Source organism: Salvelinus alpinus, chromosome 7 (genome assembly GCF_045679555.1).
Source record: "Salvelinus alpinus chromosome 7, SLU_Salpinus.1, whole genome shotgun sequence".
NCBI classification, from domain to species: Eukaryota; Metazoa; Chordata; class Actinopteri; order Salmoniformes; family Salmonidae; genus Salvelinus; species Salvelinus alpinus.
The window spans coordinates 11,564,703-11,591,170 of record NC_092092.1 but is presented as its reverse complement, the minus strand read 5'-3'; the positions used below and the strand labels follow the sequence as shown (position 1 = coordinate 11,591,170).

Sequence of the window (26,468 nt, the reverse complement as noted above, 5' to 3'; positions counted from 1 at the left end):
AATGTAAGCGTTTCTGGCTCGTGGTAGCCTAATACCCTATTAAGCCACTGTTGGGGTTTCCTTTTATTTTGGCAGTTAACTATGTCCACAAATAGATGAAAGGCCAAAAACAATGCATGGTTTTCATCATATTTAATAGTGCAATTCAGTGTTTGACAATATGAACAAACAAATAACATTGAAACATACCCATCATTCAAATGCAGCGATTGTTTTACAAGCAGCATGGGCAAAAAACTTCATACAAAGACGGCCCGGCCCAATAGCTACACTGAGTATACAAAACATTAAGAACACACCTTCCTAATATTGAGTTGCACACCCCACAGAACAGCCTTAATTCATTGGTGTATGGACACTACAAAGTGTCAAAAGCATTCCACAGGGATGATGGCCTGTTGACTCCAATGCTTCCCACAGTTGTCAAGTTCGCTGGATGTCGTACCATTCTTGCCAATTCACCCGCTGAACGCCACACATACACAAGCCATGTCTCAAGGCTTAAAAATCCTTCTTTAGGCCATCTCCTCCCCTTCATCTACACTGATTGAAGAGCATTTCACAAGTGACATCAATAAGGGATCATAGCTTTCACTTGGATTCAACTGGTCAGTCTCATGGAAACAGCAGGTTTCCTTAATGTTTTGTATACTCAGTGTATAGTTACAACTCCAATTTGGTCTCAAAAAGTAAAGTAGGCCAAGAAAGGGACATTTGGCCTGGAATGAAGAGTAGTGAAAATAACGCATGAAGTGGAATTAATGCACCTTTATCCACAGTTTCCAGCAGTCCATCCATCCTCTTAGGGCTTTCATCTACGCCCCATCGTTTTAAAGGCCTTCAGAGACTTTGCCATCATAGGTGCCACCCCTCAAGAGAAAGAAGCAGAATGTTCGCAACTTGACCATAGCCTGGTGTAACAAGCCTCATCTGTGTATTTCACAGTAAAAACTATGGTTAACACTGATCAAGCTGGTTCCACAGGCTAATTTGACCGGTCTAGGATTATGAACAGCCAGACTGATGTTGATTTCTATATTTGATCTTCACAAGTACACCTTCTGTATACCATTGGCCTGGGGTGTATTCATTAAGAAATGTTTTTCAACAGAATCAGCGTAAACTGAAGCAAACAGAACAGGGAGGGACCTACCTGAATTTGTCCAGTAGAAACTCTTGTTTTGCTCTGTTTGCTTCCGTTTGGTTCATAAAGAGTAAACCGTTTCCGTAATGAATACACCAAGCCTTTGTAGGACAAAACGCATTTCTGAATCAAATGAAAGATGCTGGTATATTTCAAGGAAAACAAATAAATGTTATATAGCCATTGTGAACAGACCATTTCTACTCCTACACAAAGTAATTCAGCAGAGTATTGATGTAATCCAACAGTCAAACTCACTTCTCACAAATCCCCCACTTTGTGGGAATGCCTACCTTTAACACCTGCTGGTTAAAATGTAATCCTGCATTAAGGCACAAGCATTGACTTCTACTAGGAGTTGCTGGCCTACGACAGCTGCATGCATAAAATGGGAGAAGTAAAATTTGATCTACGTATATTACCATTAGAGGTTGGCCGTTTAATCGGAATGGCCGATTTCAAGTTTTCATAATCGGAAATCGGTAGTTTGATAGATTTCGCCGATTTTTTTTTTTTTACACCTTTATTTAACTAGTCCAACGCTCTAACCACCTGCCTCACGAGGAGCCCGCCTGTTACGCGAATGCAGTAAGAAGCCAAGGTAAGTTGCTAGCTAGCATTAAACTTATCTTATAAAAAAAAATCTATCACTAGTTATAACTACACATGGTTGATGATATTACTAGTTTATCTAACGTGTCCTGCGTTGCATATAATCGATGCAGTGCGAATTCGCGAAAAAGGACTGTCGTTGCTCCAACGTGTACCTAACCATAAACATCAATGCCTTTCTTAAAATCAATACACAGAAGTATATATTTTTAAACCTGCATATTTAGCTAAAAGAAATCCAGGTTAGCTGGCAATATTAACAAGGTGAAATTGTGTCACTTCTTGCGTTCATTGCACGCAGAGTCAGAGTATATGCAACAGTTTGGGCCGCCTGGCTCATTGTGAACTAATTTGCCAGAATTTTACTTAATTATGACATAACATTGAAGGTTGTGCAATGTAACAGGAATATTTAGACTTATGGATGCCACCTGTTTGATAAAAGACAGAACGGTTCCGTATTTCACTGAAAGAAAACGTTTTGTTTGAGATGATAGTTTCCGGATTCGACCATATTAATGACCTAAGGCTCGTATTTCTGTGTGTTATGTTATAATTAAGTCTATGATTTGATAGAGCATTCTGACTGAGCGGTGGTAGGCACCAGCAGGCTCGTAAGCATTCATTCAAACAGCACTTTTGTGCGTTTTGCCAGCAGCTCTTCGCAATGCTTCAAGCATTGCGCTGTTTATGACTTCAAGCCCATCAACTCCCGAGATTAGGCTGTGTAACCGATGTGAAATGGCTAGCTAGTTAGCGGGGTGCGCACTAATTGCGTTTCAAACGTCACTCGCTCTGAGACTTGGAGTAATTGTTCCCCTTGCTCTGCATGGGTAACGCTGCTTTGAGGGTGGCTGTTGTCGATGTGTTCCTGGTTCGAGCCCAGGTAGCGGCGAGGAGAGGGATGGAAACTATACTGTTACACTGGCAATACTAAAGTGCATATAAGAACATCCAATAGTCAAAGGTATATGAAATACAAATCGTATAGAGAGAAATAGTCCAATAATTCCTATAATAACTACAACCTAAAACTTCTTACATGGGAATATTGAAGACTCATGTTAAAAGGAACCACCAGCTTTCATATGTTCTCATGTTCTGAGCAAGGAACTTAAACATTAGCTTTCTTACATGGCACATATTGCACTTTTAATTTCTTCTCCAACATTTTGTTTTTGCATTATTTAAACCAAATTGAACATGTTTAATTATTTATTTGAGGCTAAATTGATTTTATTGATGTATTATATTAAGTTAAAATAAGTGTTCATTCAGTATTGTTGTAATTGTCATTATTACAAACCAAAAAAATATATATTAATTTTTTTAATTTTTTATATTTTTTATATATTTTTTTGTATTATTTTTTTTTTTTTTTTTTTAATCGGCCGATTAATCGGTAGGCTTTATTTGGTCCTCCAATAATCGGTATCGGCGTTGAAAAATCATAATCGGTCAACCTCTAATTACCATTAGCCAAAAGCCTCACAAAAGGAATCAGTCCCTGGAGTAAAAAGTTACAAATAATGTCAATACAATTACACTGTTCATGAATCAGTAGTAAAGTATCGTTAACCCATTAGGTGCCAAATTATTCTACTTACGTGTTTTTTTGCGGGAGTCTTGTACTTGGCTTGTCCCAGAGACAGTGGTGCTAGGCCTAGGAGGTTCAACATAGCATGGTCTGGCTCTGTTTTCCTGGGCCTTGACACTGAGAAGTAGAGGCAGTCCAGTGTTAAGAGCGTGGCGTCGACATTGCGGTTACATCCCAATCGCATACACACCCAAAAATGATTCAATAACACTGTTAGAGATAATGTAAACCATACTCAGACAGAAAAGGATTAACATCAACATGTTTTGGAGTTTGAACAAATCTGTTTTTTAACCGGTTTAAATGGCATCAGTTCAAAAGCACCACCAGAAATGTCTAAAACCATTTGTTGTATTGATACTGCCAAATCTAGTGAACAATGTCTGTCACAATGATTTGTTGCAGTGGAAATCTGAGGACAAGCAGAAAGAATGACTAACCAGAATGAAACCAGTTTATACGGCACCCTACTCGAGAGAAAGGTATTTAATCTAGCACTATCACGATCTTAACAGCCAGGTTATGTCTCTGCTTAGCAACCGATGCTGGTTATTTTCATTTGGGGGAGTAGAGCGTAGACCACGGGAACAAAAAAAACACTGTCCGTGGTCAGGTGATTGAGCTACCAACGAAAGTACAATGACATGAGTAAACCATTGAGTAGTAGAATGTCAACCATGTGTTATGATCCTCTAGTGCATACATCAGGCTCAGTATTGAGTTGTTACCCATCTTATGAAATTATATTCGAAAAAAATGTGTTTATCAAGAAATTTACAAAACATAATTTCAGTTAAAATTATCAATTATTCAAAGGATAGCAACTCCATAAGATGTATGATTGTCATACTTGGAGCAAGAATAATGTATTTTCTGGCATATATATTTTTAAGTAGGCATCTTTGCCACCACGGTCAATATGAGAATGACAGGATGGTGAGGACAGACCTGGGCCTGTCCTGTGGGTGAGGCGGCAGTACGACACCAGTAGTTCCATTGTTCTCCTGCTGGATTCGTGGATGTCTAGCAGTTCCATGGATCTCTTGCTGAATTCTCACATTTCTAGGCGGCTTGGCAACAGAGTTAATAAACGCCATTTTCACCTGCCGGCCTGGGAGTGGGAGAAAGAAATTACATTTTAGAAGACAAATTCTTATTCCACAACTACTATTAGTGAAATGACCTACAGTAAGTAAATATGCCAACTTTGTGGAGTCTAGAAGATATGATTGGAGAGACTTAAACCAAAGCTGTTTGACCCAATAATTGAAATACTACCATTTACACATTAAGGGATAACTGCACTATAGCATTTAGTTTACTATTAGAAATGGGGAGATATGGATTTTACAGAACCCCAGTCAGTGATGGGAAAGGCTTTATGAACCTCATTCTATATAATCTCCAGCCCTACAAGGCCAGCAGAGGCCATGACAGATTGACAAGGTTTAGATTTAACCCCGTAGCCAGTCTCCCTTCAGATCTATTCATAGCCTCTGTTGGTCGGGGGACAGCTGGCCAGGTCGACATTAACCCACTGCCTGGTCAGCATTTAGGAGTAGTCTTGCTCAGATCACTTCAAAACAACTGGGCCAACTGTTGCTCAGTCCCTTTCAACCTAAGACCAGAGTTTGTAAAGCGGAGGATCTCAGTTCAAAAGGTAGCATAACTTAACATCAATAGAGCATGAGCACTGTCCAAAGGCTGATTGGTAAGACATCTAGGGTTACTTTTTGACCTGTCCAAGAACTTGAATGTCAAGGTTTTCCTGTGAATGATGTGAAGCAATACAAAAACGTGATGGAATAGCAAACCTTTGGGTTTTCCTGAATGTGCAGAGACTATGGTTTTAGTCAGTCTTCGGAGCTTCCTCTCCCTTTCCTCAGATAGCCTCATATGCATCTCTCTCCAGGACTCGTACTCCTCTAGATGGGCATTCCTGAAGTCCCGCTGACAGTGCTTCTCCCACAAGTGATCAGTCACTCCAACATACATCTGTCAGAGAGCATAGACGGTTTAGCTGACAAAGTCACGAAAACAATGTGCACGACTCAATGGGGCAGAAGTCCTGCGATTCTGGATGGCCAGATAGCTAGCAACAATAAGAACCTGCCATGTGGGGAATCGTAGGTGGCTCATGTCAGCTTGTTCTTGATACCATGTCTTGAGGTGTTGACTAATGTCATGTCTTTGCTAATTTGGCAAAAAAATTGCAAGCTAACAATCCAACAACGATAACAATGTATTTGAGACAAACACTCATTGTGCAAATGTACTTAAACATTGAAATATAGCTTACATGTTGTAAATAATCTAAGCCAACCAAGTCTATTTTGCCCCATAGTTGCGTGCGCGTCAGTTTTCTTGCTAAACAACCAACCCATCTATTGGCTGATCAGTCAAAATGACAAATCTGCTCACCGTACCCATATTTCTTACCAAACCTTACAAATCTAAGCCATCAGTATTCACAGCTATGAAGTGTCAAATTGGTGTAAGAATATTATTTTTATACCAAGTTGCCATGGTAAAGCCATAATACCTATGCAGCACTACTATCAGATATACAGGAAGTACTTGCAGGTTGGCACTCAGAGGTCAAGTTAAGTGATGGGAGGCCTGTCCAGCATTAACCCTTGCAGGCACAACACTTAAATCAGGCCTCCTCAAAATCAACTTAATGGGATTCTTACCGGGTTGCACTCTTCAATACGAAACAGCTGATCAGGTGTACAGCGCTCTAGTACTGGCTCAAGGATTTCAAAGGGGACACCTCCGATCTCATAGAGCACTAAGAAAATATCAGAGCGTTAACATTCTCTCCATCCAAAGGACAGCCTGTGTAAGAGTGTTGAGGTTCCCTGCCTGGGCCATACTCACAGTCAATGTTGTTCTGCAGTGCCCGGATACATTGCTGGTACAAGGACATCATAGTTGGGAGAAAGGCGGACTTTACACCAGAATAGACCTGCATCTTCCGGTTGAGTCTTTGACCAGTGAAGACCGGGCCCTCAGAGACCAAGACTTTAGATTTGTCTTCCACTGAAACAAATTACACGCAACACCACGAAAATACTTTATTTGATCATTAATTCAATAGGGAGTCCCATTGAGACCAAAGTCTAACAAGGGAGCCCAGCATTTTACATAGCAAGATTAAATAGGATTCAAGTCATGACATGCAACTACACATTCAGTGGAGTTAGATTAAGTTTGTAAAGCTTGCTCAATCACAACAAACCACAGTTGACACTCACTTTTCCTGTCATAGTAGTTGAAGTTGGAGAGCTCATCATATTCGGGTAGAAATGTTGGCAATGGAATATTAAGCAAGTCCATCACAGACCCCTTCATAGCCTTAAAAAAGATGTCCTTGATCAATGTGACATTGTTGAATCAGAATGTCACCACAAAACATTTATGAAATATTTGTAATGCATTACAACTCCATGCCAAATGTACCTTTTTAGGCAGTGACAAATCTGCAGTCGCCGCAGGTAACTGCTTACTGGATTTCGTGCTGGGTGTCTTCACAACCTTTACTTCTTTTTCAACAGTCTTAAATTTCTTAGGTGGTTTTTTACTGTCAGATTTTTTCTTCCTCTTAGGCGTGTTGATGTCATAGCTCAAGAAAGACTCAAAAGACATGGAGGGCACCTCGACGTCATTGCCATTCGGCTTGTCCTCAATAATCGCCATTTTCTCTTTGGTCTTCGATTTTCCCTCTTGTTTAGTCTTTTTGTCTTCATGGCAGACTTGCTTTCTTTCACTTGGTTTCCGCCTCTCTCCATTACAACCTAGGGAGTCACTCGCTTTTTTGTTGTCTTGGTCATTGGATTTGTCAATAACTGTCCATTTTCTATCAGGTTTAGATTTTGAAGACTCTTCGCTGGATGGTTTTGGACACGGCAGTGTTTTTCTATTGGAGTCTCTCCTTATCCCACATTTCCCTCCGTTATCTGAATTGTTTTTAGATTCTTCCCTGGAAATCGACTTGGCTTTCTTGTGGCTGCTCTTAGATGTTGTGCTTCCAAACACAACATTTTCATCTTCAGAATTTCTACTCCAATTACTTTTTTCCCCAGTAACCATTAAACAGTCTCGTGTCCCCTTCTGTTTTTTCCACTCATCCTTGTCCTTCTTCCAAGTACACTTGTTTTCCTTCTCACTTTTAAAATGATCATTTTTCAATTCACTTGAGTCTTCATCTACTTCCTGTAAATGAGATATCTCTGCAGTACCTCGGTTTTTGTCTTCATTTTTCAAATTTTCTTCATTTTTGTCAGTTTTCAAATGCTCTTTTTCTGAAGTTCCTTGGTTGTCCTCATCGGTTTTTAAATGCACCCCTCCTGAAGTAGACCCATCTTGGTTGTCCTCATCGGTTTTTAAATGCACCCCTCCTGAAGTAGACCCATCTTGGTTGTCCTCATCGGTTTTTAAACGCTCATCGTCTGAAGCATTTTGACTTCGGTCCTCTATTTTTGAGCACGTCTCTTTTGAACAGTTTTGAAACTCTGCATCAGTTACCAAAAGCTTGCTCTGCGAAGCATCATCCTTCTCTGTATGGCTGTATGAGGAAGAAATTCAAACACTCTAGTAATGAACACTGGACAATCATTCAAATTATTCCAAAGCAAGTGTGTTAAGTACAATACCTCAAGGTTTCTTTTGGAACCAATTTCTTCCAGTGACTGACCAATAGCCTGACGGCTTCTCCTGCATCCCCATGCTTGCGCAAAGAGTTTACAGCTTTGCCGATTCCGGTCTCCTAATCATAATCAAGATAAAAATACATTCAATTGAGTACAAATGGGCACATGCAAACCACAACTCTTCATGCAATACACACAATTTTAAGTATAGGAGTGTCTTACTGCAAGAATGTCTAGGGTTATATCCAACTCCCTTAGTTTCTTTAAGATTTTCAGGACCTGTAAAATAAACAGATGGCTATGCATAAACCATAGACTGTATATGGTATACATTTTCAGTTGACATTAGGATGCAAACAGTGCCCATTTCCAAACATTTGTACAAAACTGTCCTTGCACGATTAGAACGGCTAACATGTTTATCATGAACAACTACCACGGGGGGGGGGGATCATGTTTATCATGAACTACCACCACGGGGGGGGGGGGGGGGGGGGGATCATGTTTATCATGAACAACTACCACAGGGGGGGATCATGTTTATCATGAACAACTACCACAGGGGGGGATCATGTTTATCATGAACAACTACCACAGGGGTGGATCATGTTTATCATGAACAACTACCACAGGGGTGGATCATGTTTATCATGAACAACTACCACAGGGGTGGATCATGTTTATCATGAACAACTACCACAGGGGTGGATCATGTTTATCATGAACAACTACCACAGGGGTGGATCATGTTTATCATGAACAACTACCACAGGGGTGGATCATGTTTATCATGAACAACTGCCACGGGGGGGATCATGTTTATCATGAACAACTACCACAGGGGTGGATCATGTTTATCATGAACAACTGCCACGGGGGGATCATGTTTATCATGAACAACTACCACTGGGATCATGCTGAGTTTGTATGATTTTTTTTTTTTTTAAGTTATCAAAAGCTGAAACAGGACAAATGGACAGACATGCCCAATATGGTAATCCTAATTTTAGTTCACTAGAAAGCAGTGCTTGATTTGGACAAGAGCGCACCGGAGTAGAGTACCGGCACCTAAAATATTCTACTGCTTGAGGTCCTGTTCCTCTTAAGTATTGTGGTGCTCCTGCACCTACATAGAAACAGTAACAGCACCGAAAGTGAGTACCAGATCCTATTTCAGTTTGAGTCAAGTACTCCTAGAAAGTTAAAATTGCTGAAGTTAAGTATGGGACAATCCCCTCCCAGTTTGCCTGCATCCACATCAGTTGTAAAAATATGGCTGACTACAGTATGTAGCCTACTGCATGTGTGCAACAGAGGCCTCACATCCAACCCAGAAACACAAGACACACCGGAAACAAGGTCTTCACGTGACAAACATTTCATCTGTATTCATAATTCTCTCAAACATAACTATTCCAGTAAGTGATTCCGCAACTCAGTGCCGAGTTGACAGACAGCAGCCACAAGTTGGGCAACTGGCTGGGTTGTTAATTACAGCGCCAGAGCACTTCTCGTTCCCCCCAACAACCTCCCCCACTCCACACTGGTTGACTAGACGGGATGCATTTTATGTAAAATGTGACTTTTCGTAGCAGGTTATGTGAATTGTGTTAAGGTAAGGAAAAGGGGGAACTAAAATTCCCCCAAAATCCGACGCGACTCGAACAGGCAATTTGACGTCACTTTGACATTAGCTGAAGCCCTTTCTGCCATAATCCTCCACACGCCTACCCCAATATGAAGTTCTTGCACACATGCTCAGACAACGCATCAGCAGCATATACTTAGTCACAAGATTCCCATGTTGTTAAAGTTGTTCATAAACTCTTCCAAACATTCGTGTCAAACAAAACCCGCATTTAATAATTTTATTTTGGGGGAGCAGCCCTGCTGACATTGAACATGTTCAAATATAAACCTCAGTGCTTCCATCACTAGCCTACCGTACAATAATTGTGATTCAGTCGAGAAGGCTATCAAATTTGAACCATTGGTGTTAATCTATTTATTACTGTCCAGGTAGAGTAATTGTACAATAAAGAACCGGCTTAAAACAACAAGCAATTAGACTTGTTATTAGTGCGTCTAAAATACCTTCTTTGATTCTGTCGTTTCTTTGAGCTGAAGTTTTAACTGCAGCACTTTCTTCGACACGTCAAGTGCGTCCATCACGTTGGCTCACGTGCATTCATTCACCTGCAGACCCGAAAGCTCTATTGCGCCACGGTCACATTATATAAGGGGCGGTGTCAAAGTGATTTTATTAAAGAGGTATGTCCAATTATACAAATATCAATTAGTGAACGTGAGCAGATGTCAATGTCACTGTAAAAGACACTGTAAAAGACCCCCTCTACATCAGAGCATCCTAAAAAGCCTTTAGTATACAAATGAGCCGATTAAATGATGTGGTCCTAAAATCACAAATTACACATCCATTAGACACATTAGACATCACGGTTGTCTGAGAATCTTCATCCTCATGATAAAAATGTTTCTCCATTTGCAATCTGAACTTTATCACTAGTCGAATGAATCACCAGATAACCATGACGTCTATTTGAGTTATTACATTGGGTTGACAATTAGGCCCTACCCGTAATAATCAAGCCAGAGAGATGGATTTGAATGTAGCCTAAGCTATATGACAAGTTAAAACCCTGACCTGTTTACTGGACGTGCTACCTGTCCCAGACCTGCTGTTTTCAACTCTCTAGAGACAGCAGGAGAGGTAGAGATACTCTGAATGATTGGCTATGAAAAGCCAACTGACATTTACTCCTGAGGTGCTGACCTATTGCACCCTCTACAACCACTGTGATTATTATTATTATTTGGCCATGTTCTGTTATAATCTCCACCTGGCACAGCCAGAAGAGGACTGGCCACCCCTCATAACCTGGTTCCTCTCTAGGTTTCTTCCTAAGTTCTGGCCTTTCTAGGGAGTTTTTCCTAGCCACCGTGCTTCTACACCTGCATTGCTTGCTGTTTGGGGTTTTAGGCTGGGTTTCTGTACAGCACTTTGTGACATCAGCTGATGTAAGAAGTGCTTTATAAATAAATGTGATTGAATTTGATTGAAGTTATTCAGGGTGATCCCAGCTACCATATTACAAGTCAGTAGACTAGTATTGTGTCCCCCTCACGCTATTGCGCAATACTTCCATTCGCATGCTCAGAGGAGGAGTTTGCTCCACTTTTCTGGCACTGTTGAGTATAACCAGTCTCTATTGCACGCTATCTGGAGGTGCAAGTCTTTTTTCACCTGCTTCTCATCCCTTTGGTAAGTAAGCCACGTTTAGGCCATATTATGTTTGTAATGTCTTTGTGTCTATCTGTCAATTACAAATGTTGCCTAAATATTTGTTAACATGTTTGGTTTGATTTTGGCACAGTGACACAATACAATAACCTAATGTGTAAGTTTGACACCATAGTTTTATTGTCAGTTTATTTCCATCAGATTTCAAATGAACTAGGAACGTTTTTACTATAGGCTGATTATTTTATAGGCTATAATATAGATCTGCTGACTTTCTGGATAATGTTTTGGATTTTTCGTTCAACTTTCAGTTTCTTTACATTTATAATTTCTACAAAGGTGAATTATTTAATTGATTAGTTGATCATTGAGCCTTCTTTTTTTTAATCTTCAGAATTAACTGAACTTTTTAGAAGGACATTTGGCTAGGTCCTCCTGACACAAGTCTATAAAAGGAACGTCATGGGTGAGCTATCCAGCGTTACTATTCCTGGTCATGACACTGATACATCGCGACAGATGCAGATAGCGGAATGTTGATTCGCTGACTTGCGCTACAGCATTATTCTGGTATAGGCCTACTATATGTCATTTTAACTTTGTCATATATGTAATTTGATGGAGAAAAAAAATGGTAGTCTATTGTAATCATGTTTACGTTGATTATGTCTAACAACATTGCTTTAAATTGTTATCAAATTTTAATGTAAAAAAATGCAAGTAGGATAGAATGGGCCTTCACACTGTTAGGGAATTTAATACCCTTGTCACAATCATCTCCAAATGTATATTAAAATAAATTTAAAAAATACAACGGTTTATATTATCATTAAGGTGTTGAACTTTGGATGCAACTTTCAAAATATCAAAATTACAGTATAAATGCAAAGAAATGATTGTGTTTCAGACAGCCTCACTTGTTCACACTGTATTCAGCCACTTTGTCAATTATTCCACAACATACATTGCCAAATGGCCGCAGTAACATGTATAACATGCCTAGATGCAGGACTGACTTTTCGAAAAGAAGGCCTACTTATAACCACAAATACAAGTAAAGCTGTAATGATATTAGACATTTGAATTTGACAATATTTTGTGTGACAATATTTCACTCAACTGTACATCTGTCAGATTTGTCATAAATGTATTAGTTGCCATATGGTGTTGTGATTGTGATTGTTCATATCAACAGGTTGCTCTTGCTCTGACATATTATTATTTTCTTTCCAGTAGGTCTGGGCTGTGTCCATCTGCTGCAGCCATGGCACCCAAAAAAAACAAGACTGCCAAAAAGAACAAAGGGGATATCAATGAAATTACTATAATGGTCGAGGATAGCCCGATCAAAAACATTAACGGGCTGAACACCTTGTTGGAGGGAGGAAACAGCTTCACCTGCATCTCAAGTGAAGTCACTGACCCTGTCTATGCTCCTAACCTCCTAGAAGGTCTTTGTACCATGAGGCAGAACAGTTTCCTCTGTGACCTGACCGTCTCCACCAAGTCAAAGTCCTTTGATGTCCACAAAGTTGTCATGGCCTCCTGCAGTGAGTACATTCAGAATATCCTGAGGAAGGATTCCGCCCTCACGAAGATCGACTTGAATGACCTTTCACCCACAGGGCTGGCCACTGCCATCACATACGCCTACTCAGGTAAACTAACCCTGTCGTTGTACAGCATTGGCAGCACCATTGCAGCAGCCATGTTGTTGAAGATCAACACCCTGGTGAAGATGTGCAGCGACTTCCTCATGCAGGAGCTCAGCGTGGAGAACTGCATGTACGTGGCCAACATTGCCGACACCTACGGCCTCAAAGAAACCAAAGAGGCCGCCCAGAAGTTCATGAGGGGGAACTTTATCGAGTTCTCTGAGATGGAACAGTTCCGGAAGCTCACCTATGAGCAGATCAATGACTTCCTCAGCGATGACTCCCTGCAATTGCCCTCTGAGATTACAGCCTTCCAGATAGCCATGAAGTGGTTGGACTTCGATGAGAAGAGACTGAAATACGCCCCAGATCTTCTGACCAACATTCGCTTTGGCACCATCTCAGCTATGGACCTGGTCAATCATGTCCAGAGTGTGCCCAGAATGATGCAGGACCCCGAGTGCCATCGTCTCCTGGTGGACGCCATGAATTACCACCTGTTGCCTTACCAGCAGAACATTCTGCAGTCCCGCAGAACAAAGGTACGTGGTGGACTCCGTGTCATGCTGACAGTGGGTGGACGACCAGCCTTGGCGGAAAAATCTCTCAGCAAAGAGGTTCTCTACAGGGATGAGGACGACGTATGGAATAGGCTGACAGAGATGCCAGCCAAGAGCTTCAATCAGTGTGTGGCAGTCCTGGATGGCTTCCTTTATGTTGCTGGTGGCGAAGACCAGAATGATGCCAGGAACCAGGCGAAACATGCTGTCAGCAACTTCTGCAGGTGAACATTTGATTCTGTATAAGCTTATTCTATTGTAAACGTATCCTTTCTGCTCTTAAAGTATGGCTGATATTACACAGACCATGACAAGATATTGTACTGTACATTCAATGAATAATTTGTATGTAATAACATGTCTTTGTCCATTAGGTATGATCCTCGATTCAACACCTGGATTCATTTGACCAACATGATCCAGAAGCGCACCCACTTCAGTCTCAACACCTTCAATGGTCTCTTGTTCGCTATTGGAGGTCGTAACTCTGATGGATGCCAAGCTTCAATGGAGTGCTACGTGCCTTCCTCCAACCAATGGCAGATGAAAACCCCCATGGAGATCCCCCGGTGCTGCCATGCCAGCTTCATCATTGATGGCAAGATCCTTGTTAGCGGTGGTTACATCAACAATGCGTACTCCAGGGCTGTGTGCAGCTATAACCCTTCCACTGATATGTGGCAGGATAAGAACAGTTTGAGCTCCCCTAGAGGCTGGCATTCCGCTGCTACAGTCGGAGACCGGGCTTATGTGATTGGTGGCAGCCAGCTGGGTGGTCGTGGAGAGAGGGTGGATGTCTTGGCTGTTGAGTGTTTCAACCCTCACAATGGACAGTGGAGCTACTCTGCCCCCCTGAACACAGGAGTGAGCACTGCTGGTATAGTCAGCATGAATAATAAGATCTATCTCCTTGGAGGCTGGAACGAGATTGAGAAGAAGTACAAGAAATGCATCCAGGTGTTTAACCCTGACCTCAATGTATGGACTGAGGATGATGAGTTGCCAGAGGCTACAGTTGGCATCTCATGCTGTGTCGTTACCATACCCACACGCAAATCACGAGAGTCCAGGGCCAGCTCAGTTTCATCTGCACCAGTCAGCATATAGAATCTGTCAGGTTGTTTGATGTAGTCTGCTAGAGGACCAAAAATCCTCGAGCCAGTCCAATTCAGAAAATCCTTTATGCAGAAAGTGATCATCCCTCTTTGAGTTCAGAAAAAAAACTGATAACATACAAATGTCACACACACACACATCTAATTTGGAATTGAATCAGATATATTCAAATAGTTTTTTATACGTTTTATTAAGGATGGAATTTCTTCCAAATTAAGGCAAATCATAAAACTGTTATGTGCGACATGAATTCAGGAAGTTGTTTTGTGTTGTGAGACAAATTTAAATATTTTATTTTCAAGGGAAACATTTCTTTCCTTTTGGGGCCAATTCAGCCGTAATAGTTGAATCAGCCCTACTCTCCGTAGACCACAGATTTTATTCCCAATATTAAACTTCTTTGGTGTTGGTGTATATGTGCTAATAGTAACTGCATTATTTGTACAATACACATAAACATGACTATATGGTGAACCCTTGTTATGTCACTGTCATTCTTTTCCAGTGACATAAAGCTAAATACACTGTATATCGTATAATCAACGACTGGACATATGATGATGATGGAAGACCATTGACTTAAATCCTCATATACAGCAGTGGAGGCTGCTGAGGAGAGGACAGCTCATAAAAATGTCTGAAATCCATGGAATGGCATCAAACTCATGGTAAACCACGAGCCCGTTCTCCACAATTCAGGTGCCACCAACCTCCTGTGATATACAGGTATACAACTGTGATTAACATTTAAAGGGACATTTAAAAAAAAAAATGTAAACTCATATTCATCTTCTCCAGCACCACCCCAACATACAACATATGTAAATGATGGCGTGTTTCTATGTAGATGGAGGAAGATGAGTGTTTCCACAGACATCATCGGTTTGCATCCAGTATGTTGATGTTGTGGTGCTGCTAGAGATCATACATTTCCCTTTAAAATCTTCAGATGTCAATGCAGAAGATAAAGGAATTACTAAGCATTCTTTGTTGCTGAAATATGATGATATTGTAGCTACAAGGAGTAGACGCTGCTGGTTTCTTGTTTGTTTGTTTTCTTTAACACACTACACACGACAGTCATGTGAATTGTATGTACTTTCCTGACTCAGAAGAAGCTGTTGGGAAAATGTTGTTATGATGACATTGGGAATATTTGTTTTGTAAAAAGAGTGAATACTGGAAAATACAGCTATTAGCCTGAACTGTTAATGGTGTGGGCACTCTGCAACAGTGCCTCGTAATTTCCCTGACAGCTCATGATTTATTTTGTTCTTATATTAATAAACATTTTTAAAAGTTGTGTGTATGATATATAACTGAAATTGTTTAAGAGGTGGATGGTTCTAATTTTCACAAAACATGCCCTCACTTGTAGGTGAAGCTGGATTGATTAGTCTCGCCATACCATTTTCAAGGCAATACACCAGTATAAAAAAAATCCTACATAAATAGTCTGAATTTGTCTTTTCCTGTAATTTATGCAAAGCTATATTTTACAATCATATATGCAAACACTTTTTCACTTTATCTTTGGCATAAGTTCTCATAGGCCACAGAAGCATTTTGCTTTCGGTTTTGGCTGGAAAACTATCATGTTTTCCTGCCAACAGTTTATTACTAGAACAGGGGTCAGGCAGAGATCAGTAAACCAGATCAGAGTCCATAAGGTACAGAACGGCAGCCAGTCTCAGGGCAGGCAGAGGTCAATAATCCAGGGTGATGTGACAAGGTACAGAACAGCAGGCAGGCAGGCTCAGGGTCAGGGTCAGGGCAGGCAGAATTGTAAAAACCGGTAAAACAGCCAATAGAAAAAGACAGGAGCAAGAGGAAAACCGCTTGTAGGCTTGACGAACAAAACAAACTGCCAACAGACAAACAGAGAACACAGGTAAAAATACACTGGGGATAATGGGGAAGATGGGCAACACCTGGAGGGGGGTGGAGACAGAATAAGACCCTCTGTATTTATTGCAAAGGAGCATCAAGCTTATCAAGTGCACTTTTACCACCCTGTGAAGTTCATCATAATTTAATTAATCTGTAACCTAATAAACTGCATGTTTTTTGTTTTGTATTAACACGCATTCCCTGAACTTGCTTCCCGACTCTCAGCGCACATCATTACACTCATAAATATCAAAAAGTAACAAATACAAAGAGAACCAAATTGTAGTACATAAATACAAATAAAGGGAATCAAATTAGTACACCATTACCCTATTGCTAACAAAAAACACACAAATAAAACTAAATTGCACTGTTTCGCTTACCTTCGCCTAAAGTGCTAGGTATCAACTGCCAATCCAGTAGCGGTTAGGAGCTATAGTGAGCTTTGATTGGTCAATCAAAAGACAAGTATTTGCATAAAGTCCCGATTTTCCCAATTTAAGTCCCGCCCTCTTCACGCTCCCTCACCTATGTTTGCATCGCCCAACTGTCCCCCGCCTCGCCCCACTTCGCTTCTCATTGCTTTTCTTTCATTGAAAATGAATGGCTTCCGTTTTTTCTTCGCCCGACATTGTCCCCAGTTGACACCGGCCCTTAGCCCAACTTTACTTGCATTCCTCCGGGCTGGCATCTCAACACAATGTAATTACACTCTGACTAAGTGGTGATATTGGAACAGATAGTAGACACTCCTGATGTTCTCTTACAGTTTATTAGGCTACAGATTTTTTTTTTTTTATATTATGAATTTTACAGAGTGGTGCACGGTGTGGTGTCAGCCACATAGCTCTCAACACATTTATTCCTGGGCTATAGGCTAGGCTACTCATTATATTATGCCAAACTATGTCTTTTGCATAACGCCCAGTTTGGCAAATAATGGGAAACTAGGTGAAAGACCAGCACAGTACGTGCAATCACTTGCATTGTCATCGTTACAATATTTTCATTTTTTTAAAGACACGCCTTATGGTGCTTTCAAGACAGCTGTGAACTCGGAAATAACCGAGGTCAAATAATAATTTAACCTTTATTTAACTAGGCAAGTCAGTTAAGAACAAATTCGTTTTTACAATGATGGAGTTCTACAAAATCGGAGCTATACAAAGATGCCCGAGTTTCCAACTTGGAATCCCGAGTTGAATGACCATTCAAAAGGTTTTCCTTGTTGGAGCTATTTTTTCCCCCCAATTCCCAGTTGTTTTGAACGCGGCAGTAATATAGCGGTTAAGTAGGCGTATGCCTACTGTTTTGAGGGAGGAGGGAAAGGTTGCTGAGTCATAATGACGCGTTCCGCCTGTGACACAGGTCGCGTTCCCCTGTTGTGGTTTAACTAATTGACAACGTCATAGATGTACAGATTACTATAACATATAATGTGGTTAGCTGATATGTAAAATATCTCTCCAGGCGTTGTAAGATCTGTCAGACAAAGCATAGGAAAGGTCTAACCGGAGAAACGCGCCCACAGTCACACGTGGTCAGTCACTGTGAGTGTGAAGAGTACAAGGAAGGAAATTTTGTTCACTCGGTGTTGCACACTGAAACAGAGGATTCTTGGCTAGTTGAGTGAATTGACCGGTCCTCACTATATAGAAGTGATTTCATCAAGGAAAATATATTTAGGTGTAGGTGCTGAATTACATAGGTATTGCTGTGGGGACAACCTTTGCATTATCATTGGCGCTTGGGACATTGTGTCAGCGGGTAATTTTAATAGCTTGCTAGCTCGATAGATAACGTTAGATAACAAGAGATGTGTGAAGGCCTCCCCCTTGTTGGCTAGCTAACAAGTATCCAGCGTTACAGTTAAAATAGCAAGACCATTGTTGGTTGGGTTCAAGTTCTGTTTTGTTGACAGGTTAGCGAGCAAAAAGTATAGATAGTTAAACAAAATAGCAAACGCCAGTCTCGCTGTTGGTGCCGAACGCTTGCGATATGGGCTTGCTGTCAAAAGGGTCACCGCTCAACTGGGAAGAAACCAAAAAATATGCAGACCATGTTAGGAAACATGGCATCGTTCAGTTTCTCAACATCTATAACAAGGTGAAAGAACGACAGAAAGATGTCTTATTATGGGGCGATGAGGTAAGGGTGTCGTATTACTTAACCTTTGCATAACATGCTTTTTTTTTTTTTTTTACTTTTGCATAACAAAAATGTACATGTGATCCACACAAATGGCATTGTCAGTGAGTCTGCTCTATCACCAGTTAAGTGAAGTTATAACTATGTTGCCAACGTGCCAACTTAGGTTGTGCAGATGAAAGACTGTAACCGAATTGCAGAAAAGTGTAACAAGTGTTTTAGGCTACATCATGTCGTCAGGATAGTAGTGCATACAGTACAAGTAGTTGTAGCGAATGCTTAGATGTTTATACTCCGTCCATAGACAATGAACCCATTCAAAGCATCTGACCATTACATAACTGTTTTAGATCTAGACAACTTGAATCAGTAACTGATGTGTTATTAAGTTACTTAGGCCATTGAACCGTTTATATTGTTGCTAGGAGCGGCAGGTAGCCTAGCGGTTATAACGTTGTGCCAGTGATCGAAAGGTCGCTGGTTTGAATACCTCGATGTGCTCTTGAGAAAGGCACTTAACCCGAATTTGCTCCAGAGGAACCATACAAGTGTGGCTGACCTCGTAAAACAACAACCTATCCATTCGGTGTATGTGAAATATATTTTAAAAAAAAATTCTTATCTATACAATTGTTTACATTTTCATGAGAACCGATGCATACTTAATACAAACGTGTTACAAATGTCTAATCGAAAAATGGTTTGGTAAGTAACGTTAAATGTCTAAAACGGAATAAATATGGTTATTTATCATAACATGGTTTGCACCTATTGAGACATTTATTTTTGAGATTTCTTATCTGAGCTTTATATGCTTCTAAACATGTTCAAAGGTTGTCCCTTAACATGCATCTGGCATGTCGATAGGTTGTTTAAAAAAAGTTGCACATAGCATCTAGATGTAGTCGATATGTGATTTCTGTCTGTACTGCCTTCAGTGTGCCTCAATTTCATGTGGAATGTTGTTGTTACAGATTAATCCCTCTTTCAGACAGAGGGATTACAGGGTACTAGAGTCAAAGTCAAGGAAACATAATTGATGAATTGGAATGGATGTGATGGCGCCCCGTTTTGATCATGGGAAGTATGGATCAAGGCTTTGGGTCTACACGGTGACGCACATTGGAAAGAAAGGTGGTGTTTGTAGACATGGTCTGCACCATTCTGGTCTAATGAACAACAACAAAAGTTTAGCTTCATGGTTGATAATCTTGCATTGTCATTGGAGAATAGGAAAAAACTGTTTTGCGATTTAGGCCACACCATCCTATTGATGTTGAAAGCCTCTGTGGTGTCTTCTAATCTCATATGTCAACATGTGCAGTAGGCCTAATTGATTTCAACATGAAAGGCATTGACTTTGCACAGTTTTTATGGTTCGAAATACAAACGTATGTATAAATAAATAATAATAATAATGTTTTTGCCCTTTTAGGTGGAATACATGTTGATTGAAATGGATGAGAAAAATGGAAAGGTTCGTCTTGTTCTCAATGGTGGAGAGGTTTTGGAAACCCTTCAAGACAAAGGAGAAAAGACCAACCCCAAGTAAATCGTCTTTAAATCTGTTTAGAAAATGACCAGGTTGTGTGTGAAATTGGCTGCTATGTATCGGCCTTTCATGCTAACTCATTTGGGTGGTTTACACTGCAGGAACTAAAGACCGCTTCTGTCGCTCAATAAGGCAGTGTTCCATTAGCCTGTTCTGCAACTTTTGAATAAAAACATACAATAAAAGTGGCACTCCCCTCATGGCTCATGCAAAAGCTCCTTTACAAGTTTGCAACTTCAGCATGAGTTTTACATGTTTTGTTTTCTTGAACTATTACCTTACAAATTGCAATGGTATTCAACCTGCCGCTCTACCCTGGGCTACTAAATTTTTAACATGGGTTAAAAAGCCTTCATCTCCATTTGATGTGAATGTTTTTGTACAAGCCTCACTGTAGTAGTCTGCTTGCTAACTGTCCATGACGTGCTAAATCTGTGAAGCCGACTTAACCCAGGGGAATTGTAACTATAGCTGTAGCATTCCTCATTACTGCCTCTCTGTCGCACATATTGAAGAGCACGTGCCCTGTAGCACAAATGCATTGCCCACAGCAATTTCCATCCACTGAGATAGTGGCTCACATCAGATTAAAAAAACATGTTTACTTTAATGTGAAAGATTGGCATAATACAATCGACTCTGTCTGACAGAGACCTTGTTTTGTTAGACAACATTATTCGATGTCTTCTAAAAATGGAAGTTGGCTTATTAAAATATATATAATGCATTGTTTTTCCTGGTAGCCATCCTACCCTTTGGAGGCCAGAGTATGGCAGCTACATGATCGAAGGGACTCCGGGGCAGCCCTACGGTGGGACGATGTCAGAGTTCAACACAGTGGAGGACAACATGGGGAAGCGAAGGCGAGAGGCCTCATCTGTGCTGAATAAGAATGAAACACTTGCCACCATCACGTCATTCCCAAGGTAGTTAACTACCTATTGTATTTCACTAAATCACTTGAAACGGCTGGGTTTTATTTATAGTACCTTAACATTGTTATTCTTGTAACAATGGTTTTAGGTTAGGCTGCCCAGGCTTCACACAGCCAGAATACAAGCCAACACCTGTTGAAAAGGGAGTGTCAAAATCACTGTTCTTCCCAGATGAAGCCATAAACAGACACCCAAGATTCAGGTAGGCTTGAATAATATATATTCGATATGCGGATGGTCCCAGGTATCGAACCCACTATCCTGGCGTTGCAAGCACCATGCTCTACCAACTGTTCTATAGAGGTTGCTATGGTATTAAGTTTGTCACAGGTATTTGCACTATGTTGTGTCACTGCATGATATGTGACATTTGAGCTCTATATTTGCATCCCATTTAACAAAGTATGTTGTGAATGTTTTTTCAGCACCCTGACCAGAAACATTCGTCACAGAAGAGGAGAGAAGGTGGTGATCAATGTACCCAGTAAGTCTAAATCAGAACAGGTCTTCACCATTTGCACTCAATAATTACACCTTTCAATCAAATACATTTAGTCATATTTTATTGTCAGTGGTCAAATTTAGGCCACATTTACAATTTAGTAATTTAACAGATGCTCTTATCCAGAGCGACTTACAGGAGCAATTTGGGTAAAAGGCCTTGTTCAAGGGGACCTAGTCTGCTCGAGGATTCGAAAAAGTGACCTTTCTGTTACTGGCCCAATGCTTTTAACCGCTAGGCTACCCATCGCCCCAAATTTGGCGCAACATTTTTTTATTAGTTGCAACGACTTTCTTATCAGTATCTACTTTACTCTGTGCTTCTTTCTCCTTGTTAGTCTTTAAAGACAAATGCACCCCATCTCCATTTGTGGAGAAGTTTCCGGAAGATGATGGAGAGGCCGCCAGGGCAGCTCTACCTGATCACATCTACATGGATGCCATGGGATTTGGAATGGGCAACTGCTGTCTTCAGGTATACGCAACACATTATAGGACTATAAACCTGGTATACTTATGTTAATTTACTAGACTAGAGAATATTTTTAAAGTCATGGACATGTTTTATATAAGCAGGTTGAGTAATCTTTGAATTAACTTGAACCCTTTTTATAATGTTTTTCCAGGTGACATTCCAAGCCTGCAGCATTGAAGAGGCGAGGTACCTTTATGACCAACTAGCAACATTCTGCCCTATAATGGTAAGATTTTCTTAGAAAACATACAGGAAAAAGTATTAATTGCCTCAATGGTAATAAAAAAATTCAAAGGTGTTGTAAACAGCTTTGGTTAACCACATTTTTGAATCCTTACAGTATTCAATAACGCTTTGGTTTTTTCGAGTGCCTTTTCTGTGGTGGAAACTGGAAAGCTAACTGCTGATCTGTTTATAGATGGCCCTCAGTGCTGCTTCGCCGTTCTACAGAGGCTATGTGTCAGACATTGATTGTCGCTGGGGAGTTATTTCTGCCTCGGTAGATGACAGGACCGGGGAAGAGAGGGGGCTGGAGGTGAGCAGATGAATCAGGAAAAACTGGCTCCTAATTAAAGAAACATGACCCACCCAAACAAGGCCCACTCGCTTGTTGCTAGTTGCTTCAGCGGGTTGAATGTAAGACTCAGATAGTGTCAGGCTCAGACAGGCATTATTCATTTCTCTGTTGATTTCCTGGTGTTCAATTATGTTAGCCAGAACAGGTTTTCAGTTATTTGTCTGCTTTGTTCCTTGAAATGTCAAGAGGTTTTTCAGACTTCTCTTTCAATGTGCGTGGAAATGTGTTTTCTTTGCAGCCTTTGAAAACCAACAAATTTCGCATCTTGAAATCCAGATATGATTCAATCGACAGCTACCTCTCCAGCTGTGGCGATAGGTACAATGACATAGATCTGACAATAGACGAGGAGATCAACAAACAACTGCTGGATGCAGGTAAAGAACTTTGTAACAATGACGTGAGTATTCGATTCTAGATGGTGTATAGAAATAATAAAATATGGTGAAGGATAAGTAACTGGTGAAAAATACTTTTAAGATGAAATGTGAAATTAACTTTTTATGTATTTTTCAAGCAATGAAACTGTTTGTACAATAACAATGTGTGTATTCGTATTTTAATCATTAAAACCTTCTATAGAGAATTGATCAAAATCTGTGTTTGTAGGGATTGACAAACTGCTGGCCCAACACATAGCCCATCTCTTCATCCGGGATCCGCTCTCACTATTTGAAGAGAAAATTTACTTGGATGATGAAAACGAGTCTGATCATTTTGAGGTAAAAATGATACCCACCCTATACTGACTTATAGTGACGACATGACTGTTTGCGACTAGACTAATACCTGTGTTTTTTAGATTTTATAAGGAGGCATTTTAGTTGATATAATCACATTTGTCTGTCTTGTAGAATCTGCAGTCAACCAACTGGCAGACAATGAGGTTCAAACCTCCTCCTCCAAACTCGGACATCGGATGGCGAGTTGAGTTCCGTCCCATGGAGGTAACATAAGCCTTACAACTCTATTAACACACAAGATTGCATGTCATTTGGATATTTACCTGAAATACACATTGTGTTAAGTAAATATTGTTTTAAGTATTTACATGTACTGTGTCTTAACCAGTTTTTTGCGCAATGTTTAGTGTAGAAATATTGAGTGCATGTTTTCGTTTGTTCCAGGTGCAACTTACCGATTTTGAAAACTCTGCATTCGTTGTTTTCATCGTCCTGCTCACCAGGGTTATACTGTCCTATAAACTGGACTTTCTCATCCCCTTGTCAAAGGTGAGATCAGCTGTTCTTCTGATACACTTTTAATTAGCTGAATTTTAGGAAATTCTAGTGCATGTAGGGTAATGATATACCATTTACGCATTCTGTTTTCTATCAAAAGGTTGACGAAAACATGAAAGTTGCCCAGAAAAGAAATGCAGTCCAAGAGGGCATGTTTTACTTCCGGAAGGACATCTATAAAGGTGAGAGGATACGAGTCAGATTCCAGTGTTTTGAAACCTGGTCGGGGAGCGTTTTGGCAAAATGCCTGAACAGGTTGATGCTAAAGCTTCTCTTGTGTCCTCCCATAGGCTGCAACCCTGCCCTCGATAGCTCCTCATCGGCTGCCCAGAATGGCTTGGACAGTGAGGGTGACAATGAGTACACACTGATGAGCATTGACACAATCATCAATGGAAAGGTGCTTATTAAAGATGCGATATAAAGGTTTTGGATAATTTCAGCTTGTAGTACAACGTCATCCATTTTGTATGTTACGTAACGTCCTGGGGGGGAAAAGCATATCATATGATATGTTACGAATTCCAATTTGTACAATATGTTATTAATTTGTAAGTGGTAAAGATCATGTTAAATCTCTTTTAATAATATCATTAAATATATATTTCTACTGCACTCTTTACTTTAAACCATAAGTTGTTGTTTCTTATCATTTAGGAAGGAATTTTTCAAGGGTTGATACCAATCCTCAACTGCTACCTAGAAAACATGGAGGTGGATGTTGATACAAGATGCACCATCCTGAACTACCTGAAGCTCATCAAGAGACGTGCCTCTGGTATATTTAGCAAATTAACACTGACAATTTGACTCTGGGTTGGGTAACAGGGTTTTGTGAGGTATTGTTGTGGGCTTTCCACATCATTGGTGGAGATTAGCAAAAGCATGCAGCATTCCAGTAGTAGAACGCACATGTTGCTCCCTGACACTGTCAACAAGGTTTGATAACACTTTGGCTGCATTGAGACAGGCAGCCCAATGCTGAACTTTTTTTTTTTCTTCACTAATTGATCTTTTGACCAATCACATCAGGTCTTTTCACATCAGATCTTTTTCAGAGCAGATCTGATTGATCAAATTACCAATTTGGTGAAAAAAAGTGTAGAATTGGGCTGCCTGTCTAAACGCAGCCTTAGTGCTTTACAGTGTTGAGTCTGAACTCAAGCCACATTAACAATTTAATGTACCGGGTTATAAATGCCAAACATGCACTTGTTTATGTATCTTAATTATCAACAAAAAAAATAAACATGATGTTTGCTCACATTGTTCTTGTTGCTGATGTAGGTGAACTGATGACCATGGCTAAATGGATGAGGGAGTTTGTGGACAAGCACCCCCAATACAAGCAAGACAGTGTCATAACTGACAGAATCAACTACGACCTACTCCGCAAGTGTGACAGCATCACAAAAGGAGAGGAGCGATGCCCAGAACTTATTGGTGACCCAGTCAATCGGGGCAAATGAACTTACTGTCACAGCTGTAATCAATTCATGAATGTGTTGTCCATCATCATTGATACTCATTAGCATGAAAAAGACCAAATATCTGTCTGGACAAAGTGGTCCAAGCAAATTCAGTTTTAATGGAGAATATAGTGTGCATTGCGATGGTCAAGCGGGTGTATTGCATTTGTATATACAGTATCAGATTTGTACAATTCGAAAATTATTTTAATAAGTGAAATTCAATCGGATGTGTGATTTGATATCCTGTGTTCATGCTAACAAAGTCTGAATGTGAAATTATGTAAATGCAGCAAACAAAGTTGTAGACTAGATTCATTTTAATCTTTAAGTCTACTGTAAATACTGAACTTTGATCTGCTCTTCAAACATTTAACAAGGATTATTTCATTTCCGAATGTCCTATATCTGCATTATCTGTCAAATGATTTGGCCTTTTAATGTGAGAAGTGTCAAATGAAAGTGTTTGATTTGCTGTGATGATATAGTAGAATCTTTAAAAAATGTTAAAGGAGTCTTGCATTGAAGTGAACGTTTGATTGGAATGTTTTGTCTCAATCAATAAATCTGTGTACAGCACTGACTAAGCATAGTATTTCGTTTGGTTACATGGTTCTATGTTAGGCTCTTCAACCGATTGTTGCCTGCGCGACTAGCATCACTACTCTGGATGGTTCTGACTTAGAATATGTGGACTACTACAAATATCTAGGTGTCTGGTTAGACTGTAAACTCCTTCCAGACTCACATTAAGCATCTCCAATCCAAAATTAAATCTAGAATTGGCTTACTATTTTGCAACAAAGCCTCCTTCACTCATGCTGCCAAACATACCATCGTAAAACTGACTATCCTACCGATCCTTGACTTCGGCAAAGTCATTTACAAAATAGCCTCCAACACTCTACTCAGGAAACTGGATGTAGTCTATCACAGTGCCATCTGTTTTGCCACCAAAGCCCCATATACTACCCACCACTGCGAACTGTATGCTCTCATTGGCTGGCCCTCACTACATATTCGTCGCCAAACCCACTGGCTCCAGGTCATCTATAAGTCTTTGCTAGGTAAAGCCCTGCCTT

The 26,468-nt window shown here is 40.3% G+C and overlaps 3 protein-coding genes across 5 annotated transcripts; 2 read left to right on the top strand and 1 right to left on the bottom strand.

Annotated features, from left to right (window-relative positions):
* Positions 1 to 115: 115 nt before the first annotated feature.
* eloal (elongin A, like) lies at positions 116 to 10,236 on the bottom strand. Of its 2 annotated transcripts, XM_071409134.1 has the most exons (12): positions 10,100 to 10,236; positions 8,228 to 8,284; positions 8,009 to 8,121; positions 6,816 to 7,920; positions 6,611 to 6,710; positions 6,234 to 6,395; positions 6,047 to 6,144; positions 5,168 to 5,348; positions 4,302 to 4,464; positions 3,364 to 3,470; positions 1,154 to 1,245; positions 723 to 870 (listed from the first exon to the last, which is right to left on the bottom strand). In XM_071409134.1, exons 1-12 carry the CDS (start codon positions 10,172 to 10,174, stop codon positions 856 to 858), a joined length of 2,268 nt encoding a protein of 755 aa, XP_071265235.1. In that variant the 5' UTR covers positions 10,175 to 10,236; the 3' UTR covers positions 723 to 855. The 2 variants fall into 2 exon arrangements, with proteins under 2 accessions (XP_071265236.1, XP_071265235.1); XM_071409135.1 differs by lacking the exon at positions 1,154 to 1,245 and having other exon boundaries at positions 116 to 870.
* Positions 10,237 to 11,206: 970 nt separating this feature from the next.
* klhl31 (kelch-like family member 31) lies at positions 11,207 to 15,901 on the top strand. Of its 2 annotated transcripts, none has more exons than XM_071409133.1 (3): positions 11,207 to 11,288; positions 12,504 to 13,706; positions 13,857 to 15,901. In XM_071409133.1, the coding sequence occupies exons 2-3, from the start codon at positions 12,532 to 12,534 to the stop codon at positions 14,587 to 14,589; spliced, it is 1,908 nt and encodes a 635-aa protein (XP_071265234.1). In that variant the 5' UTR covers positions 11,207 to 11,288; positions 12,504 to 12,531; the 3' UTR covers positions 14,590 to 15,901. The 2 variants fall into 2 exon arrangements, with proteins under 2 accessions (XP_071265234.1, XP_071265233.1); XM_071409132.1 differs by having other exon boundaries at positions 11,209 to 11,288; positions 12,501 to 13,706.
* Positions 15,902 to 18,040: 2,139 nt separating this feature from the next.
* gclc (glutamate-cysteine ligase, catalytic subunit) lies at positions 18,041 to 25,974 on the top strand. The gene is made up of 16 exons (XM_071409131.1): positions 18,041 to 18,636; positions 20,072 to 20,184; positions 20,932 to 21,114; positions 21,212 to 21,325; positions 21,549 to 21,607; positions 21,963 to 22,099; positions 22,251 to 22,325; positions 22,518 to 22,634; positions 22,915 to 23,053; positions 23,286 to 23,398; positions 23,531 to 23,623; positions 23,804 to 23,908; positions 24,018 to 24,099; positions 24,208 to 24,317; positions 24,575 to 24,695; positions 25,205 to 25,974. Exons 1-16 carry the CDS (start codon positions 18,487 to 18,489, stop codon positions 25,384 to 25,386), a joined length of 1,893 nt encoding a protein of 630 aa, XP_071265232.1. The 5' UTR covers positions 18,041 to 18,486; the 3' UTR covers positions 25,387 to 25,974.
* Positions 25,975 to 26,468: the final 494 nt, after the last annotated feature.

Coding starts and splice junctions, on each gene's coding strand:
- gclc (XM_071409131.1), top strand. CDS start 18,487: ATGGGCTTGCTGTCAAAAGGGTCACCGCTCAACTGGGAAGAAACCAAA. Junction 23,399..23,530: donor ACGAGTCTGATCATTTTGAG/GTAAAAATGATA, acceptor TCTGTCTTGTAG/AATCTGCAGTCAACCAACTG. Junction 24,100..24,207: donor CCGGAAGGACATCTATAAAG/GTGAGAGGATAC, acceptor GTCCTCCCATAG/GCTGCAACCCTGCCCTCGAT.
- klhl31 (XM_071409133.1), top strand. CDS start 12,532: ATGGCACCCAAAAAAAACAAGACTGCCAAAAAGAACAAAGGGGATATC. Junction 13,707..13,856: donor GCTGTCAGCAACTTCTGCAG/GTGAACATTTGA, acceptor TTTGTCCATTAG/GTATGATCCTCGATTCAACA.
- eloal (XM_071409134.1), bottom strand. CDS start 10,174: ATGGACGCACTTGACGTGTCGAAGAAAGTGCTGCAGTTAAAACTTCAG. Junction 6,711..6,815: donor ATTTGTCACTGCCTAAAAAG/GTACATTTGGCA, acceptor ATCTTTTTTAAG/GCTATGAAGGGGTCTGTGAT. Junction 6,145..6,233: donor ACTGCAGAACAACATTGACT/GTGAGTATGGCC, acceptor ATATTTTCTTAG/TGCTCTATGAGATCGGAGGT.